The sequence below is a fragment of the Aythya ferina genome (assembly GCF_964211825.1).
Source record: "Aythya ferina genome assembly, chromosome: 22".
Classification (NCBI taxonomy): Eukaryota; Metazoa; Chordata; class Aves; order Anseriformes; family Anatidae; genus Aythya; species Aythya ferina.
Genome location: NC_140320.1, coordinates 422948 through 441605, shown reverse-complemented (window position 1 = coordinate 441605; position 18658 = coordinate 422948). Strand labels below are relative to the sequence as shown.

The following is an 18658-nucleotide window of genomic DNA, read 5'->3' as shown; positions in this document are numbered from 1 at the left end:
GGCAGTGCTGGGCTCGGCCACGGCTCCTCTGCACTGTGTGGAGACGGATGGGGTCACCCACCTGCATCCTGGCACCTGAATGTTCCCCACTGGCTGCAGGATATGAAGCAGAGGGTGCCAGGGGCACCAGTGGCTTTGACAGCACTCAGGCATGAGGTTTCTCTTTGGGATGCTCAGAACTCCAGTGAAGCAACAGGACCCCAGCCTGCAATGCTGGTACCACAGAGCAGTATCCCCATAACTACTAGACTCCTTGTCAAAGCAAATCCACCCCAGCATCCCAAGAACAGCAGCACCCAGGAAAGCCCTGGCTATGCTCACCAAGAGTTTAAACAGATTTTTCCCAGGGCAAAGCTCCTTTCCAGAGGAAAACAGGCCATGGGAGTGTGGATTGGGTACTACTGGGTGGGGGCAATTAGAGAGGTCCTCTCCAGTAAGGAACCAAATGAGCAATACATACCTTACTCCGCCCTGTGACCTGAAAACCAGGGGCCAGGGTACATAATTCAGAAATCTATAGAAGGCAGTGGGAAGGAAGAAGTTCATGATTGGGTTTCATTCAAAGCAGCTGGATCACACATAGTGCTTCCCAAGCACTGCTAGTGCCTGCAGCACGGGCTGGCCGCGTGCCCAGGATCACTCCTCTGTGAACCCATCAGGGCAGGCAAAGGTTTGGCGGCAGGCATGCGCACCCTTTGCCAGGAGCTGGGGCCAAGCACCCACAGCAACACACTCTGCAACTGATCCCAGAAGTGTGGCTTAAAGCGATGGATGAGGCGATGTGATACTCAAACCTGGGCAACTTGTTACTCCTCATTTCTGACTACAAACAGGACTACAGAGCATCACACACGCTGCAAAGTTTATTGCGCAGCTGAACACCAAAATTCAGACACTTGCCTGTAAACAAGCCCACAAGAACGATCAGCCCCTTTACACTTGCCAGCCGCCCTGTGCTCCTGGTCTGGCCAACCGCACCAAGGGAGCGAAACCAAAGATGCGTGACTTAAACCTGAGCACAAGGAGCAGCAAGTGCTCTGGCACGGCGCAGCTCTTGTGCTGGGACAAGATGCCTACTTACGCCAGTCCCTGAACCACAGGGACTTCACTGCAATGCACTCTTCACACCCTCTTCACTGGTGCTTCGCAGGGTGTGTGCAGAGAGCAGCGAGGTCATGGATGGGCAGTTTCGTCCTCCCATCTGTGGGGTCACAGGACAGGACAACAGACTGCAGAGCATGGCTGTAGGCTAAATATGGAAAGGACTGAGAAGCAGCATTAGGAGATGAAAGTTTCACCTATGGCCCAAAGCTGGGGGCAGCTTCTGTCTTTTGCTGCAAAGCAAAGAGAGAAGACCTGTTTTTTAAGATTAATCAACATGCCTGTAGTTTTCCACATTCTTTTTTTTGCACCCTGCAGGCTGTATGGCAGTCTGTACACTCCTAATTACAGAGTGGTACGTCAGCCAAAGCAGGAAACCTAGAGGATTTTTTTAAGGCCTCCATTTCTCCACTTTACAAAGCCACCTAGAAGATAACTCCCAATTATACTCAGGCAGGTATTTTTCCTAGATCAGAGCACTCTTTGTGTAAAGATAATGATTTCTGTCACCTTTTTGCAACCAACCTCCCCAAGCGCAGATGTAGCATTTAAGCAAAGAGCTCCAAAAGCCACTGGTTTCCCATGCCCTTAACAAGCCTGTTCTGCAGTATTTTCCTCATGGTTCTCCCCCTGTCAACACATCTACATATTTACAGCAGCATTTTTCAACACTTTGACACAGAGGCTGGCATTTTGCTGAGGATGCCACTAAATTCCGTGAAGAGAAAGAGGAAGAGGGGATTAGAAATGAGCAGCTGATTTTTCCCTGAGCAACATGTTTGAGTAGCCCTAGTCTTACACTAGGCAAGCTAGCAGCTGGGCACATCTGTGCAGTATTACAAGATGTACCTGCAGCACAGAAAGATCTAGTTAAACACAATGTTGAGCCTATCAGCAGCGGGTCCTTTTTCTTTTTGGAGTATGCTTGCAATCCTGGCAGCCATGAGCTTTTCTGCAAACAGCAGCCCAGAACCAATGGGAACTTCTGGCCAGGACTGATTTCTCCCAGTGCATTCAAACATACGCCCTCTGCTAGGTCTGCGCTAAGTCCTCTTGAAGAGCAGGAACTCCTACCTTTGTGGTTTTTGTAGAATACACAGTTGTTGGCACAGGTATCTGGGTGGGACTCCCAGAAATCAGAGCTGCAGGAGCACAAGGGAGGCAAGTCGATGTTGTACAGCTTCATCTTCTCCCTCATCTCAGCTCTTAGAGCTTCTACATACCTGCAAGGGACAAAGCATTCACTTTTGCTCTGTACAAGGAGCTGGGACCCAGTTCTTGGCAGCTCACCTCACATACTCCATATTTCGCTGCTGCTTTTCCTTAATCTTCTTCAGCCTTCTCTCCTCCAGTTCAAGGTGGGCCAGGATTTCACAGACACTTTCCCCCAAGCAGGGTTCTTGCTGCTCAGCCATCTTCTGCATCCTTTGCTCTTCCACTTGGCGCTGGTTCTCCTTCTTGCTCTTAATCCTGCAAACACAGACAGCTGTCACTGGGCTTCCTTAGCGGAGGAAGGAGCTTCCCCACGTGACGTCCATTTCCTGACATGTGCTGGACCACATTTACACGCTCCAGTTTTGAAGTGGCACCTGCACTGCTCCAAAAAAGCTCCTGAGGTGCTCTCTTCCATCCTTTTGAAACTAAAAATGGTGCCTGGGCTCTTTTATATCTACCCAAAAGGGCAATAGTCCCAGCCACCCCACCTGTGATATCTTCTGATTATAGGGCAGCTTGGATCCTACCATAAGCTGTCCTTGCAAAACTTCCATGACAAAGAACTTAACAGGACTGCAGAAGAGTGCAGGGTACAGCAGAAAAAACTCCAAGGATCCAATGCCTACTCTAAATAGGCTTGAAGAGATGATTTTTTTTTAATTTTTATTCTTTTTTAAACAAATCTTCCTCCATTGCTTCAATTTCCATTGCACCTAAATGGCACTCCAGCCCTTCCACAGAATCTGGACAGTATAATTCACAAAAATGCAAAGCACATTCCCCTGACAAGTGGAAATTACAAAACACAAAGACTTTAAACCGAAGCATCTGCCATTTTATTCCTGCTGATGAGTAACAAATGCAATAACATCTTACACACTGATCACTGCCAAAAGGCATTCAAAAAAGTCAAAGCTGGGTAGAAGCCAGGGAAAGAAAGCGTAATAGAATGGAGCAACATCCTAAAAGTCCCATTTGGTGGGTCAGATATGAGAATGAAGTGCTCACACATTGAGAAGGAAAGTGCTGAAGCCAAACTTCTCTTGTCAAGTTATAAACTCCAAAACGTCTTTTAAATGAAGTGGTAATAGAGCCTTAACTACACCACCATAAATCTTCTATTGTAGAAGCTAAGGCCAAGGCCAACTTAGCTTTACACTAAGTAACTGCAAAAACAGCTTTTTTTTTGCACATGCTCTGAGCAGCTAGCAAGTCTAGCAGAGACCCTGGGACTGGAGGGGGGGGGAAGATATCACTAACTAGAAAGGCCCTGGTGTCTCACCAGCACTTGCAGGGCAGGAAAGGGTCTCCAAAGCTCTGAGCACCAATTTAAGTTTCAGGAACATGTCTGTCGAATTTCCTCAGATTTGCAATTTCTCTCTGAAAAATGGCCACAAAAAACAACCACCAGGATCTTGTGCCCCAGGAACACTGCATCACAGCAGGCTGAGCTCTTCATTTAAAGGCTCACTCATTTATTCTGCTTGTTGGTTTGTCCACTTGGATCAGTTAGAGCTAGCTGCAGGTGGCATATGGGTTATACTGCTTTTTTTGAAACTGCACTTCAATCAAATCAAATGGGAGGTCCAAATCCTGCCCTCACAAACCTGTGCTGCTCCCACAGAGCCTGCTCACTGCAAACCCTGTGTCAGAAAACAAAGGTGATTACAGTGTGGAATTGTATTAGATGCAATTTTTAGATGCTCTTGCATAGCGAGTCAAAGACAAAAGCGTAGAGCATCTTTCTTCCTTTGGTCTGAAACTGCAGAGTTCCTCCTTAAGAACCTCCTTAAATTGAGAGCCTCCTTTAAATTAAAACCTCCAAAACATGAACAGGTACTTTTACACAGATAAGGATTTTTTTTTTTTTTTACATAGATAGGGAGTTTTCAACTCTGGAACAAGTGCTAAGAAATCTTTTTATTATGCCATATATATGTTTATAGTTATGAGGGTGAAGGGTCTGACATAAACATCCTGGAGAAAAGTAGTTTAATGAGAACGTGATCTCATCCCAAAGTTTCTGAACATGGGCACAGGGTCTTGGGATCGGTGACCCAGAGGGCTGTGGTTTGGTAAATCATACCTCTCTCGGCCTGACATTTCTAACCCCCATTTCTTACTCCCTAATTAAAAAAAAAAAAAAAATCTTTTTTTTTTTTTTTAAGGTAGATAAAGCAGCAAAGGAGTCAGAATGTGACTCATCACATGCTTTTTTTTTTTTCCTATCAAGATAGACAGTCTTCTCAAAGCCTTTGTGTTTTGTTTACTGGGCTGCAAAAGGAAAGTGAGAGTGTGTTGCTTATCTGCACATACTCACTTAGCAATCCTCTTCTGCTGCTCTTTCTGCCTCCTCTGCTCCTTCACTTGCTCTCGCTCAACATTCATGAAGAGGCGCTTGCACCTCAGGTACTCATTCTGACGCTGTAGGAATGAAGGTGCAACTTTAAGAAGGATGTCTTGTAGGAGACTTACCTAATATCAGATAATATCAATGCTTGGCTAGATTTTTGGAGCTCATAGTTGCCTGGATAGAAGCCTCACTCCTTCCCCAAATGATCCTTAGAAGTCCCTTAATATCCCAGGACTAAGGAGAAGCTGGAGAGATGGAGGGTGTTCAAAGTATCTCATACATCACAGAGCTTAGTACCAGCACCCTTTGACTGAGTCTCCTATGGATACAGGACACCTGACAAATTCCTAAATTCTAACTTTCCTGGCAAGAAAAAAAACAGCTCCCCCCACTTCATTCCGATAGAGGAGAGTGCTACAAGCAACAGTGCATGAATTTCTATCCACCACGATCCACTTGCAGGCCTTACACAAAATCCTGTTATCTCCAAAATAAATCAATAAATAATGCACAACATCAAGCTGAACCCATCACATGCAGAACTGCAGAGGCGGCAAATGCATTGCTGAGACAAACCCAAGAGCCCCACATGGAACACAGCTCTCACACAGTCAGACCACATGGAAAGTTTCAGTGTTTTGGCTTCAGCTTAAACCCAAAGATGCAGCGAGGGTGGGGAAACCTCCTCACTCAATCTCACATCTGATCCTGCCACCTGAATGGGAAGCAGTCAGCATTCAGTTCATTTGAGCTCCACAATGCCAGAAAGCGGAAGGCATGGATTTTCTCATCAATACCAAGAGCTCTGGACTGAGTGTGTCTGTCCTGTTCACTGGAAACAGCCTTGCACAGCTGGAGATAAAGGTGCAGGAGAGATTGGCAGGCTGCAAGTGTAGAAAGCTGGATGGAAAAAAACCATACGGAAGAGCCTGCTGCAAACCCAGTTATCTCAAGGTGGATTGAAGCCAAGGAGATACAAAGCAAGAGGCACAGGGAACTGATGGGGGAAGCAACAGCCTGACAAGCCCCAGCTGCTGTCATGCCTTCTAGAAACCACAACCGGATTTTTGGATAAGTTTGTTAGAAAAATGCACATAAAGAACAAAAACAATTTGTTCAAAGCACTTTGTTTTATGCTGTACACTGCAAAGAAGCTCACAAAAAATGAGATAAACGTTCAAATCAGAAAGAAGCAGGAAAAAAAAGCCACTTTCTTTAGGCATCCCAGAGAAACAATCCCTCATGCATCTCCTGCATGAGCCAAACTGTTGGACACAGACTGATTGGCCCCTGTGATTAAATCAGACCCTCAGCGCACAACAGTAAGATACAAAACCCTGTTAACAACACACAACAAACCCCAGCAAGCTTAGACCACTCCTGAATCAAGTTAGGCAAAGTTACTGTGCTCAAGTAAAGGGCCCATGAGCCTGCTATGAGGGAGGTAACTTCATGCCTTGCACTGACCAAATGGTGCAGCTCAAGCTGAGAGCACAGCCAAGCTCCTGCAAGCATTAGGCTTGCAGTCTGTGCCTGAAAGCTATTATCCCTCCTGCTAGGTACTGATATGGTAGGAACCTTTATATTCCAGCCTTACATCCAAACAAGATAAAGTAGGGTTTTCTTGTTTTTCTTTCCTTTTTTTTTTTCCCCCCTAGCATTTTTTAAATAACATTTTTGGCAGGTCTCCCCCCCCCTCCTCCCCCCATGCAACTACAGAAAACAAATCACAACACCTTTCAGCCTTTGTTTTGCAAGGCAAAATGAACCAAGCTCTTCTCTTCTAAAACACTTCAGTGTTAATTTGGATCTCAGATACTGTGTAGGTGTCTACCTACTGTGTAGGTTTGCTGAAAACCCAGGACACCATCAGCACTTACAAACTTACAAACCCAGCAGATGCTGCTCCCAAGGCTTATCTGAGCCAGCAGCATTCCCTACGCTCAATACCTTTCACTCCTGAAATGGAGACGAAACAGTGAGTTTGGCTGTAGCAGACAAACCTGCTTCTTGGTTTCCTCTTGGTCTATGCCAGCCCAGAGTACAAGGGGAGCTCGACAACAAGGGTTCAGTCTCTGGGGAGAGTTAGGCAGGCTCAAGTCCTTCACTGACCCATCACAGAACTGAAAAACAGTACAAGAGAGCAGCATCAGCATCTTCACAGTCAAGTTTCTCATCTTCACTCAGCAAAGTCCTCCAAGCTGGAGGTGAGTCCCCTATGCAAGATACCTGCAGTTCTGCATGTGTTTCCAGGACACGTGTGCATTAGGCTTAGACAGTAAGGTTTTATTGGGGGGGGGGGAGGGGGCTGCAGGGTTGGCCCCTGTGAGAAGAGCCCAGCAGCTGCCCCATGTCAGACCATAGCCAGCTCCAGACAGCTCCAAGAAGGACCCGCCACTGGCCAGAGCTGAGCCAAGAGCAATGCTGGTTGGGCCTCCGGGAGAGGAGAATTAAGGAGGGGGGAGGGGAAGGGGAGGAAAAACTGCTGTGCTAAAAAACTGCAGCTGGGAGTGGGGATTGAGAAGTGCAAGAGAAAGAACCCTGCAGCCACCAAGGGCAGTGCAGCAGGAGGTGCTCCAGGCGCTGGGGCAGAAGTTCCACTGCAGAGACCCCTGGTGCAGCAGGCTGTCCCCCTGCAGCCCATGGGCACCACAAAGCAGATCCCCATGCTGCAGCCTGTAAAGAGGGGCCCCTGCAGGAGCAGGGGATCTGGGGGGAGCTGCCACCTACGGGGAACCTGTGCTGGAGCAGTTTGCTCCTGACAGACCCTGTGGTAAGGTGCAGTTCCTGAAGAGCTGCTGCCTGTGGGCAGCCACTGCAGGCTCAGTTTGCAAAGGACAGCATCCCGTGGGAAGGACCCCACGTGGAGCAGCGGCAGAGAGGGATTGAGAAGGAGCAGTGGAGATGAAGTGGGACTGACCACGGCACCCATTGTCCCTGTGCTGCTCAAGTGGAGTAAGTAGAAGAGGGTGGATGGGGGAAAGGTGCTTTTAGTTCTCACTGCCCTAGTCTGTGAGCAATAGGCAATAATTACATTAGTCTCCCTTTGGTTGAGTCTGTTTCTCCTGGGATGGCAATTGGTGAGTGATCTCCCTATTCTTACATGTATCTCAAGTTTTTTTCTCTCCCTGTTCTATTGAGGAGAGGGAGTGACAGAGCAGCATGGCGGAGCGTAGCTACCTATCAGTGTTAAAGCACCACTTTGTTTGGCTTCTCCTCCCTATCACCAGACAGAAGACACGTTCTACATCTCCATATAGGAGCATGAGCACCAATGCTCTGACAAAACACTTCTGAAGGTATCCTTCAAGGAGTTTTCTGTATTAGTTTAAATAGGGATTCATATTACCACCTCACCTCCCAGACTTTGATTCTGAACTTCATGAAGTGCAAGAAAGTAATAGTAGCAAAGGAAGTGTCAGGGAAGTTCAACAGTCAATGTCTCCCAAAACCTCAGTGCAAACCTTCACCTTCTTCGCTCCACTCACAATATTTGCCAAGCCAGTATTTCTGCTCCCTAGCTGGACAAATCACCAGATAAGGATGGGCACATGTTGCTATATCCATAAAGTATTTGCTAACTACTCCAAGTAATCCAAAGGGCAAAACATTTCCACACCTCAGATGCTTAACAAAACTCTGACTGAAAACAAAGAATCAATAAATACTTTAGCCAGGTTCCCAGGAGCAGGCACATAAATGCTACCTCTAAGGGAGGTGTTTTGTACAATCCCCACTAGCTGCCAGCCCTGAGGCAAGGGCGAGGGATGCCAGTTTATTCCTCTGATGAAAACCTTTTTTTTTTTTTTCCATTTTATTGGAGGTTTCCGTCTGGTTTGATGCACCCACTGCTCTCCCTCCCCAGCACAGCACAAGGGGCAGCCACAGGTCCTCCTGAAGCTAAATTAAGCGCACGATGCAATTGCACACACAGTGTCAGATTTCTGCTGAGCACCAGCCAATTGGTAGGATGAGGCAAGCACATACAAACCACTTTTGAAGCCACAGCAGTAAGATTAAAGCAGTAAAACAGTAACGTCAAAACGGCATGGCTATTCTAAGAGAACACAACAGTCAGAGCTCCCATTACACTTACCCCCTAACTGGCTTTGTGTGTATTTAAAAATGGTGACCTTATGCCCACCGATCAAGACACACAAGTTCACAGGCACCGTCTTGCAAAGGTGTCCCTCAAGACTGCGTGTGCTGTGCCAGAGACCCTTCTCCAAGTCATCAATCTCTCCTGACTTTCACACTGCTCTCTGGCCTGTTTTGACCAAAGCTGAGAGTAGGCATAAGAGTTAGCCAGGCCTGAAGGAGTAACTGAAACTGATTACAACAGTAGCCTCACCATCCCTGCTTAAACAAACCCAACTCCCAAAGATTTGAACTTCTTCAGACCAACTGGCCCAACCTCATACGCGTATTACTTTTTCAAATTCCACTTTGATATAGAAACCATCTTCTTGTTCAGCCTTATGTGGGGCTGTTGCCTGGTCTTGTAGTTCAGCTGGAAGATCATGATGTCCTGCTAGAAGCTCCTCACTGTCATCTTCTGTGGGCACTGTGGCATGAGGTACTGGTTCCTGGAGGAGACAGGTGTGAATGCAAAGTTCATATGACTGCATTGGTGCAGAGAGCAAATGCAATATCCTTGAGCAAGGGTTACAAGTAGCTTTAACCTCAGGACACTTGTTCTGTGAAGTCAGTTGAGACCTGGCAAGCAGCAGCACAACATATTCAAGCATCACTGCAGGGCACAATAATCTAAATTTAATCTAAATTAACCGGGTAGCTCGTGACTACAACCAACTGCAGAAACAGAGGGACAGATGTATGTGTGTGGGGTGAAGGAAAGAAAAGGGAAAGACCTCTCCAGGCACTATTTCACAACTGCAAGGATTTGGGGTGGGTGGGATCTCCTGAGTGACACTTATTCTGTAGTTGTTCAGATGGTAAGTGGGCAGGCTCCTGAAAGGATATTAACAATATTTTGAGAGGCAGCAGATTGTTTCCTACAAACTAGAAATCAAAATGCCAGAAGCCATTTTTGTTTGTTTTTCTCCTTACTGTCCCTTCAGCAGGCTAGGAATGCAGACAGGTAGGGAAGAGTAGGATTGTTCATAGAGTGAGAGGGTGGATTAACAGGAAGAGCACAGGTCAAGCCAGAGTTTGCTCAAGATGGTTGTGCTGCAATTTATGAGGCATGGAGGATAGCCTGGAGCCAGTCTGCACAAGAAATTATTCGATAGGCATAGGAATTACTCTATCAACACTGTAATGACAAAAATACAACACAGAGAAGCTTCTTCAGTTAGGACAAGAAGTGGAGAGTGACGGTTATTGCTTTCTAAGGATGCTCTGAAGCCCTGAAGGCAGAAGGAAATGAAACTGCTGGGAAAAAAAATCTTTGGGGAATGGTCAGCTGGGGAAAAGAATTTTTCTGTCATGCTGAAGACCTACAAACCTTTCCACAAAGCAGATGAAGACTTGGTGAATGAGATCACCAGAAACACAGGACAGATAATTTCCACTCAATTACAATCTAGGTATCTGTTTCAGAAAGAATTGCAGCAGAGAACAGACCAGCAGGGTCTTTAAACAGTTTCCGACCTGAAAAGAGATCTCCAGAAGTGAAGAACAGCAATGGTTTCAGGAACAGACTTCTTGTTTAACAATTACAGAGAACGTGACTCCTTACAGGGAAGAAGAAAAAATAGAAAAAGGAAAACAGAACCAAAGAAGCAGCAGATCTTTAAACAATGCTAACTGAACAAGTACAAGCTACCTTGCTGGAGTGGACAGACACGATGCATAGTGTGAGACAAACCTGGCTCTTCTTGTGCCTGTGATCAATGTGAGCACAGAGGAAATGGAGCATGGGTCACAATACTGAAAGAATCATGTAGGAGAAAACACAAGCATGCAGGGACATAAAACAAGTGGCAGAAAGGCCAAGGCTCCAAGTAAAACAAGAAACACCAAGGTAACAAAAAATCAGGCTTCTGGTAAGAGGGACAAAAGGGGACTCATTACACGAGGAGAGGGAAAGCTATCAGAGGACACCAAGAAAAACAGGATTTTATGCTTCTGTGCATTGGCTTTCAGCCAAAGAACTGTCCTGAGCTAGTAACAGAAGCAAGACAAATCTTGGACTAGAACTGGGAAGAAAAAGTCAGATTATTCCTAGAAACTGAGGTGCCTTTTTTTTTTTTTTTTTTTTTTTTTAAAGTGGGCAGGACCTGCCCTGGGTTACCTCCAGGACCAGCAGACAAGCTGCTAACAACCCCCTTGGAAATGCGTGGAGGTCCAGGTTATTGGGAAAGGACATGCAGTGTTTAAATAGCCTTTAAATTAAGGAAGGAAAAGGGAAATACTAAAGAGAAAACTACAGGAATTTCAGCCTCAAAAGTTTTCAATTGCCTGAATTCTGGAGAACTGAAATCACCTTGCAAATTGCCTGTAAGCTGCTAGAAAACAAGATAAGCAGCCACCAACATAAATTTGTCACGAGCAAGTAGCGTCTAGATGGTATGAATTTATCCTACTACAGAAGAAGCCTCAGGCAAGACCATAGCAGAAGACATCTTAATTTTAGCCTTGCTTTTGACATGGCCTGATGCAACACTTCGGTAAGGAAAATACTCATTAAGTGAAACCAGTACAAGGGAGGTGATTAAAAAACACTATCTGGATTCAGTCTATGTAGCTTGCTGAGATAGAGAAGAACTGCGTGGACACTGCTTGATAATTTCATCATTGGCCAGACTGACAGAAGAAAGAACCCACCAGGCTACATGAAGTTGCAGAAATATTTGAGAAGAGGTTAAAACGCCTGCATTCAAATCAAAGAAATCTGCTGGGGAAGACAACACAAGGAAGGTCAACATGAACAAACGCAAAGGGCAAGCAGCAATTATCAAGGTGTGAAGTCTGCAGCAACATTTTGCATCTGAAAAGAAGGGAATAAGATGCTGTCTAATTGTGAATATGGAAAACAAGGCATTCATATGGGAAGAAGGAGTCACATCAAAATAAGAACTTTTACTCTCTACCATCTTGGAGTAATAAAACAGAGTAAGGCAATAAATCAACATATCCCTCTTGGCAAAAGTTGCCTAGGGAAGCTATTAGAGGCTTCTTGCCAATCGTTTTAAGAGAGTGGAGATTAGTGTACTTTTGCAACAGTACCTACACTACGGCTCGGGTAGGAGGATGGATGGTGTGGCCCAGAATCCCTCCCAGCCTTGTTTCTCACTGCTGTGGATGACTTGTCACAGGACTCCCACACCACACATCCCACAAGTGCTCTCTGTCTTCTGTAACCATCTGGCTTGCTTGGGTAGGTACTGTATTATTTATGTGAGGCTTTAACACTGCTAATAGCCGAGTAATGTTATCAGTCCATCTTGCTGAGCAGTCTGAATGCATTGAGAACTTAAACAGAAGGTATGCGTAGTGTTTGAAATAGATACAAGTTTTCTGAGCCCATAATTACAGTGTTTCTGTAACTCTTGTTCTCAAAGCTGACTTTCTTGAACAGACATCCAACGATACACGGAATAGGAAGACCCAGACCAGCCCTTATATAAAAGGCATTTTCTAGATAACAGCTAGCCAAGATGTACTTCACCCTTGATGAACCTGAAAAGAGAAGGGAATGAAGAACTGCAAGACAGGCAGGAAGCTGTCTCCAGCAAAGGCAGTAAGACAAAATACCAGGTTGGGTTGCTGCTGGTATTCTCCAGGACTTGTGGATGGGCAAAGTACATCAGTTTAAGAAAGGTCTTGGCATTGAAAGCACAACACAGCTATGCCAATAGCTGTAGCATAAAGCTGATTTTGAGTAACAAAAACAGGACGAAATTGAACAGCACAAAAGGTCAGGCACTTGGGACTAATCTTGTTATGTGGCTACTATGTACTTAATGCTTTGAGAAAAGGAGATGCATGCCAACAACTACATGCCTGCCAGAAGCCAGTTCTGGATGAGGAAAACCCTCCAGGTCTTAGCCACACACACAACACAGACTGATGCAATGGAAACAATTCTTGAGGTTTGTTGAAGAAATAAGGGCAGATAAGGGGAGGGTCGATCACTACATTCCTCCCAGATACCCAGACCACAATCTAAGCCTCTTAAACCTTTTTTGAATTCATATTTCCTAGTTTATCTTTCATTAGTCTCTTCAAACAGAAGCGTTTTCACCCACTTTACCCTTCTGCCTTCTCTGAAAGGTGGCTAGAAGAACAAAGCTGGAAGTGTCATGCATGGGACAGAGCCCTCAAGCCCCATTCATCCATGGGTGAATCATTACCTGGGTTGCAAACACAGTTTCTGCTAAACAGACCCCCTGAGTGATGCTTCAGATTTGCCAATTAGCACCAGACCTGCCCACAGCTTCACGGTAACACCTTAGTCTGCCCCAGCTGCCCTCACTTACCTCATGCCTCCTGTTGAGGCTCCAGATGCCACCAGGGAGCTCAGAGGGGCCCATTCCTTCAGGCACAGTCCGGCAGGATGCCAGCCTGCGACGAACTTGCCTCATGGTTTTGCTGAGCTGCCGTAAGAGGGGACATAAGGACAAGCAAAACGGGTCAGTAGATGCTTTCCGCAAGGGCCATGCCAAGAAGCTCAGTTACGTAGATGAGATGTCGCAATGCACCCTGCTCAAAACAATGAGAGCTTCGGTGCTTTATCAAGGGAGCGTGGGTCAACTTTCAGTTAGCTTCACCAACAGGTATAACACATGATTGGGGTAATCTGCAACCAATTCATCTTTCAGAGCTGCCCAAATGCACTGAAACCCTGATCCAGCCATGGTAAAGCTCATCCATTCCCGAATCACTTTGCTGAGATGTTAGAGGTCCCAGATCCCCAGTGCCCAGACAGAAATTGTTCCACATCCCAGGGGAAACAGTGCCCCAACTAGAACAACTCCAATTCCTAGATGAACACAAATGCCTTATAAGATGCCAAATGCAGCACAAGCATCTCTATTAAAGAAGTCCCTAGATCACATTTTCCAAGATTTCACAATCACACACTCCTGGTTTGCAGGACACAAGCTTCAATGAGGTGGCACCACCTAGTGTCTACTTTCCAACATGACATCCCAGTGCAGTAACAGGTCACTGTGCAGAGTTCCCCGTGGGTTTTACTCTAAGTTTACTGTCTACAAGCAGTGGAGGAAGTACAAGCACAGCATCCCATGGAGTGGTATACCAATATTTCATAAGCCAGAATAAAAATGTAAGCCAATGCTTCACTCAGTATAAATATTAGGGATCCATTGTAAAAACAGGTAGAAAACAAGTATTGCCCATCTTCTGTTTCAAACAATGAGCACACAGCATGACAGAGCAGAGACGGAAAAGATGAGTGCAGGAGGGAGCCTACACACCTTGGTGGCTTGCTGCTGGAACGGATCGCTGGGCATCCCCGGCTCCTGCCACTGTGCCAGGATGGTGCGGACACTGGGGCTGCAGATGACGGGTGCGGGGTGGCTCCGAAACACACACGTGTTCTTCTTGGGAGTCAAGTGCAGCACCGAGTCTGAGTACTGCATGGCAAGGCAGCTCTCCTTCTCTGCCTGCCAGGACACAGGCCCCGATGATAAAAAAAAAAAAAAAAAAAAAAAAAAGACAACACATAAATCTCAAGTGATCATCTCCCCCTTGGCAGGCACATGTCCCTGAAGCAGCTCATGCTCAGCATCTAGGATTTCACCCTTCTGAGGTAAAAAAAAACAAGACACTAAAGCAACACTCTAGTGGGCAGAATGAGAAAACACAAGCAGCTTTGCCGCTGTTCCGAATGGTGCTAGCAGTTACATGAGGACATACCCACTCGACCATGCCTTCTCATCTTTGGAAACAGCCCAAACACCCTAGGGGTGTGTCCAAAACTGTTGATATTTCAGTACTTTCCCTTCTTGTTGCACAGTGAGTTTATGGCAAGTATTACTGGAGGTTGTTTAAAAGTAGACAGGATTAAATATATTCACAGGATAAAACAAGCCCTTGGGAGAAAGTGGGAATATGGAGGACAAGGTGTGGAAGTGTTGCTTGCAAGCTGCCCTGGGAGAGGACAAGCTGCTTTGCTTCAGTGCGACCAGGAGACATTCACACCATTCACATCTTGATGATCCTTATGGGTCCCTTCCAACTCGGGATATTCTATGATTCTATGAACTTGGGCCTGGCTATTTTTTTTTTTTTAACACTGTGGAGATCTGAGAGGGCACCAAGGACAACATTCTCTGGCTACTGCTCCAGGGAGCCATCGACCCTTCCATGGGGAGGCAAAAGGCTTTATGCACCTCTGGCATCAGAGCGAACCAAGGCATCACACTAGCCTCACTCACGGGTTTGCTATTTGCAGCCACAGGGCCTGCTGTAGCCACAAGTTTCCTCACTTTTTCTTATTAAGATCTTGACTTAGGGTTTGCAGTGTTGTTTTTTCCCCAGCATAGAGGGACACATTAGCTTTGGAAGTCTGTGAGGCAGGGAGAAGGGGAATGCTTACCGCTTCGCAGGACTTCTGCAGCTGCTGCTTTCTCCTCATCCTGACTTGCTGGTTCACTCGCTGCTTTACTTCTCCCTGGAAGCGTCTCAGGCTTGCTGCTTTCTCCCTTTGCTGCTCCTTCAGCTCCTCCTCAACTCGAAATGCTGAAGCCTGAGAGAGGTGAAAGAAGATTTCACAATGCTTTTGCTACATTGCAGCATTATAACAGCCCATTTTCCTACTTCCCCGTCCAAAACCTGCATCTACAGGCCAGGCAAGCAGCACCCAGAGCAGTTAATAATGACATTTTGTTTCATAAACTGCACACCAGCTTGAACAATGCCTACTGAATTGCTACTAGCTTGAATTGAATCTAGCTAGCTAGATGCTGTTACTGAGCACACATGCTTCTTCCTTTGACTCTGCAATGTGCAGAGAAAGGAGAGGAAAAAAAAATGTAACCTAACACAGTGACTCCTGGTCAGCGTTCCCATGAATACGCAGAAATTCTGAGTCTAGACACAAAAGAGCAGGCTAACCTCCATCACATTAACACTCTGTACAAGATCCCACGTCCATTTTTCAGACAAATGTCTCGCAAAAGCAATGCTGGAAGCGCATCAAGCAGTTTGCTGACCATGGTACAGGCAGGGCTACTGCTCTGACAATGATTTTACCATCTGAAGTGAAAGATTAAAAGCAATGACCTAAAAATCAGGTTTCCCATGGTTCCCACTCGAAGCCATGCCAAGCAATTCTGCTTGCACTACCAAGGTTTAAATAAAACCAGTATCACTTCCCTGGCTGTCAAATCAGTAAATAACTGTGCAGAATCCTGAAAAGAGGCAGCCAGCAAGATTTGCAAAGGCAGGCTGTCAGCTGCAAGGTGATTCAGTTTTACTTATTTACATGCTTAGTTTTATTCAGCCTTAAACACAGCAGTGAGGAAGAGAATGAAGGGAAATGAGTGGAGCTGCTGGTAAGAAGCTGACAGACAGACCCCATGTGGCTGATTGTATCATATCTTCTGATAGACACTTTTTACAACCCCAAATCTCAGGGTGGTCTGCACCCCACAAACCCTCACTGCCAGGAATATGAACAGCAGCAGGGCCCCAATAGCACAGCCAAAGCATGAAAACAGGAATCTGCACTATTAACAGGGAAAGCAAGCCAGAGCTACACGGAACAATGCTGAAGATGCCATCAACAACCTGCCATGCTCCCTGCTAGCAATTTCATTAGCAATTCTAATTGAGGAGGCATTAATATTTATTTATATTTTTTATTAGTATGACCCACTGGTTTATAAAAGTGCCTTACGTAAGCTTTGATAACCCTGCGCACCTTTGCCCACACCTGATGGCACAAGGGCTAGGGGGAGGTAAGGAACGCAGCTGAGCATGGCAAACATGCAGGGTGAGAATGCCTCCTCCCAGTAGTGGATGAGGACTTGTGCCAAGACAAACCACAGCAACACTCTGGTGCAAAGCCAAGGCTCAGCCCTCCCAGCAAGGACCAGCAGCTCCCAGTTGCATTGAAATGCAGAGGACCAGGAGCACCCAGGAAGACTTCAGCTCCCCCCGAAGTTTGGCAGGGGAAGTTGTGTGAATACAGAGACAATTTATTTCCATATATTATCTCAACCTTTCAGGATTTAAATTACAATATGGAAATAAATCATCTCAGAAGCATAGGAGCTTCTGTAACATTTAGACGTTAATTACAGGGGACTGAACTCATCATCCTATATTTAATGCACCTTTAGTCTTCTTGTAATAACCCTCAAAGCAGAAATCCCTGAGATAAGCATCCAGGAAGATTTTCTTAAGTGTTTCTAATGAGGTACTGCAGAGATTGGCTCTACACCGTGAAACATTTAACATTCTTATTTTAAAATTAGCAACATGGAACACAGCTCTTGCTCACAGACATCCTTTAGAGATGAACAGGGAGGCAACAAACAAGGTGAGGAACACCAGTATGAGGGAAAAATGCAGGCAGGGGGCACAAACCTGATGATTGTAGCTGCGATACCTATGATGGAAATCAGTTCCTACTAACAAGCTGAAAATACACAGTTCCAGCTAATATTACAGCGCAGAGTGCAAATAATTAGTCAATTGCAGCTTTATAGAGACAAACCAGATTCCCCACCCAACTGATTTTTAAATTAATGCATTTCTCCTAAAAAAAAAAAATATTAAAAAAAGGAAAAACAGTTTATTCAAGGGGAAGCAAATCAGGGCCTTTGTAAAAGGGAAGCCAGGCTACGTGGACACCACGCAGCCCTACCACCCCCACAAAAACGGGGATAACAGCCTGAGGTCGAGCCCCATCCCGTCCTGTCCCTCGAGGGTGCCGGGGGGGGGCGGCCCGGGAGCCCCGCAGCACTCACGAAGGCCGCGCCGCGCTGAGGCCCCGGGGGGCCGCTCTCCACCCAGGCTCCCACGGCGGCCACGCGGGGGCTCCTCGCTGCCAGCACCCGCCGGGGGGACCCCGCCGGCCGCCCCCCGGCCCCGCGCCGCTCCCTGCAGGACGGCGGCATCGCAGCGCTGCGCTCGGATCTGAAGAGGGAAACAGAGCGTGAACGGGCCCCGCCGCCCCCCACAGCCCCACCACCCGCCACTTCCGCCTCCGCCACCGGTTTGAATCCTGGCGCCGCTTCCGCCCGCCGGCCCCGCCCCCTCCGCTCCGCCCCGCCCCACCCCCAGATGCTGGGGCCGCGGGTTCGCGTCCCACCGAGGGAGGCCGGGGGAGGGTGGGGGGAGGGGAAGGTGCTTGCCCCAGGAGCGTCCCCTTGAAACGTGCCCCTGAGCAGCCCTGAAACAGCGCCCACAGCGTCCTCGGAACGCTCCGGGGCATCTCCCCGAAGTGTCCTCTCGGAGCATCCCCCCCGACATCCCCCCGACATCCTGAGAACGCCCCAGCTGTGTCAGCCCCACACGTCCTCAGAGCATCTCAGAGCATCCCCCAGTGCGTCCCAACAGCATCCCACAGAGCGTCCTGAGAACGCTACAGCAGCCCCCCAAACACCCTAGAGCATCCCTCTGAAGCCTTCCCCAGAGCGTCCCTGCAGCATCCCCGGAGCACCCCACCAGAACACCCCCCGTAAGACCCCCCAGAATAACCCCATAGAGCCCCATGGAGCTTCTCCCCGCGGTGTTCCCCTCCAACACCTCCCCCCCCAGCAACTCCCTATTGCATCGGTCCAACTTCCCAAAGCACCTCCCTATAGCATCTCCCCATTATGCCCCCCCAGCATCTCCCCAGAGCGTCCCCCTGCAAAAAATCTGCCCCGAGCACCTCCCTAAAAAGGTCCGAGCATCCTCCACTGCATCCCAGGGCTGGGGAGGCTGCTCTGGGGGGAGCTGAGCATCGCCCGCTCGAGGAGCTTGGCAGAGCTCTGTGGGAAGCGGCTCCGGGCACCCTGCCCTGCTCCCGCTGCCCCATTCAGCCGGGAACCGCTGCTAATTGGCACC

The 18658-nt window shown here is 47.3% G+C and overlaps 1 protein-coding gene across 5 annotated transcripts; it reads right to left on the bottom strand.

Annotated features, from left to right (window-relative positions):
* Window positions 1-845: 845 nt before the first annotated feature.
* Window positions 846-17761, bottom strand: CCDC15 (coiled-coil domain containing 15). Of its 5 annotated transcripts, none has more exons than XM_084495687.1 (10): window positions 17575-17761; window positions 15198-15347; window positions 14074-14262; window positions 13114-13230; window positions 9100-9255; window positions 6673-6792; window positions 4637-4740; window positions 2392-2571; window positions 2176-2324; window positions 846-1249 (listed from the first exon to the last, which is right to left on the bottom strand). In XM_084495687.1, exons 1-10 carry the CDS (start codon window positions 17722-17724, stop codon window positions 1134-1136), a joined length of 1431 nt encoding a protein of 476 aa, XP_084351813.1. In that variant the 5' UTR covers window positions 17725-17761; the 3' UTR covers window positions 846-1133. The 5 variants fall into 5 exon arrangements, with proteins under 5 accessions (XP_084351813.1, XP_084351811.1, XP_084351810.1 ...); XM_084495685.1 differs by having other exon boundaries at window positions 846-1334; window positions 17575-17760; XM_084495684.1 differs by having other exon boundaries at window positions 846-1201; window positions 17575-17760.
* Between the last annotated feature and the right edge of the window lie 897 nt (window positions 17762-18658).

Bases quoted from the DNA above. Each gene is read 5' to 3' on its own strand.
- CCDC15 (XM_084495687.1), bottom strand. From the start codon at position 17,724: ATGCCGCCGTCCTGCAGGGAGCGGCGCGGGGCCGGGGGGCGGCCGGCG. The intron at 14,263-15,197 runs GTAAGCATTCCC...GTGTCCTGGCAG, and splicing joins TGCAGAAGTCCTGCGAAGCG to GCAGAGAAGGAGAGCTGCCT. The intron at 2,572-4,636 runs GTGAGTATGTGC...CTGTGTTTGCAG, and splicing joins CAGCAGAAGAGGATTGCTAA to GATTAAGAGCAAGAAGGAGA.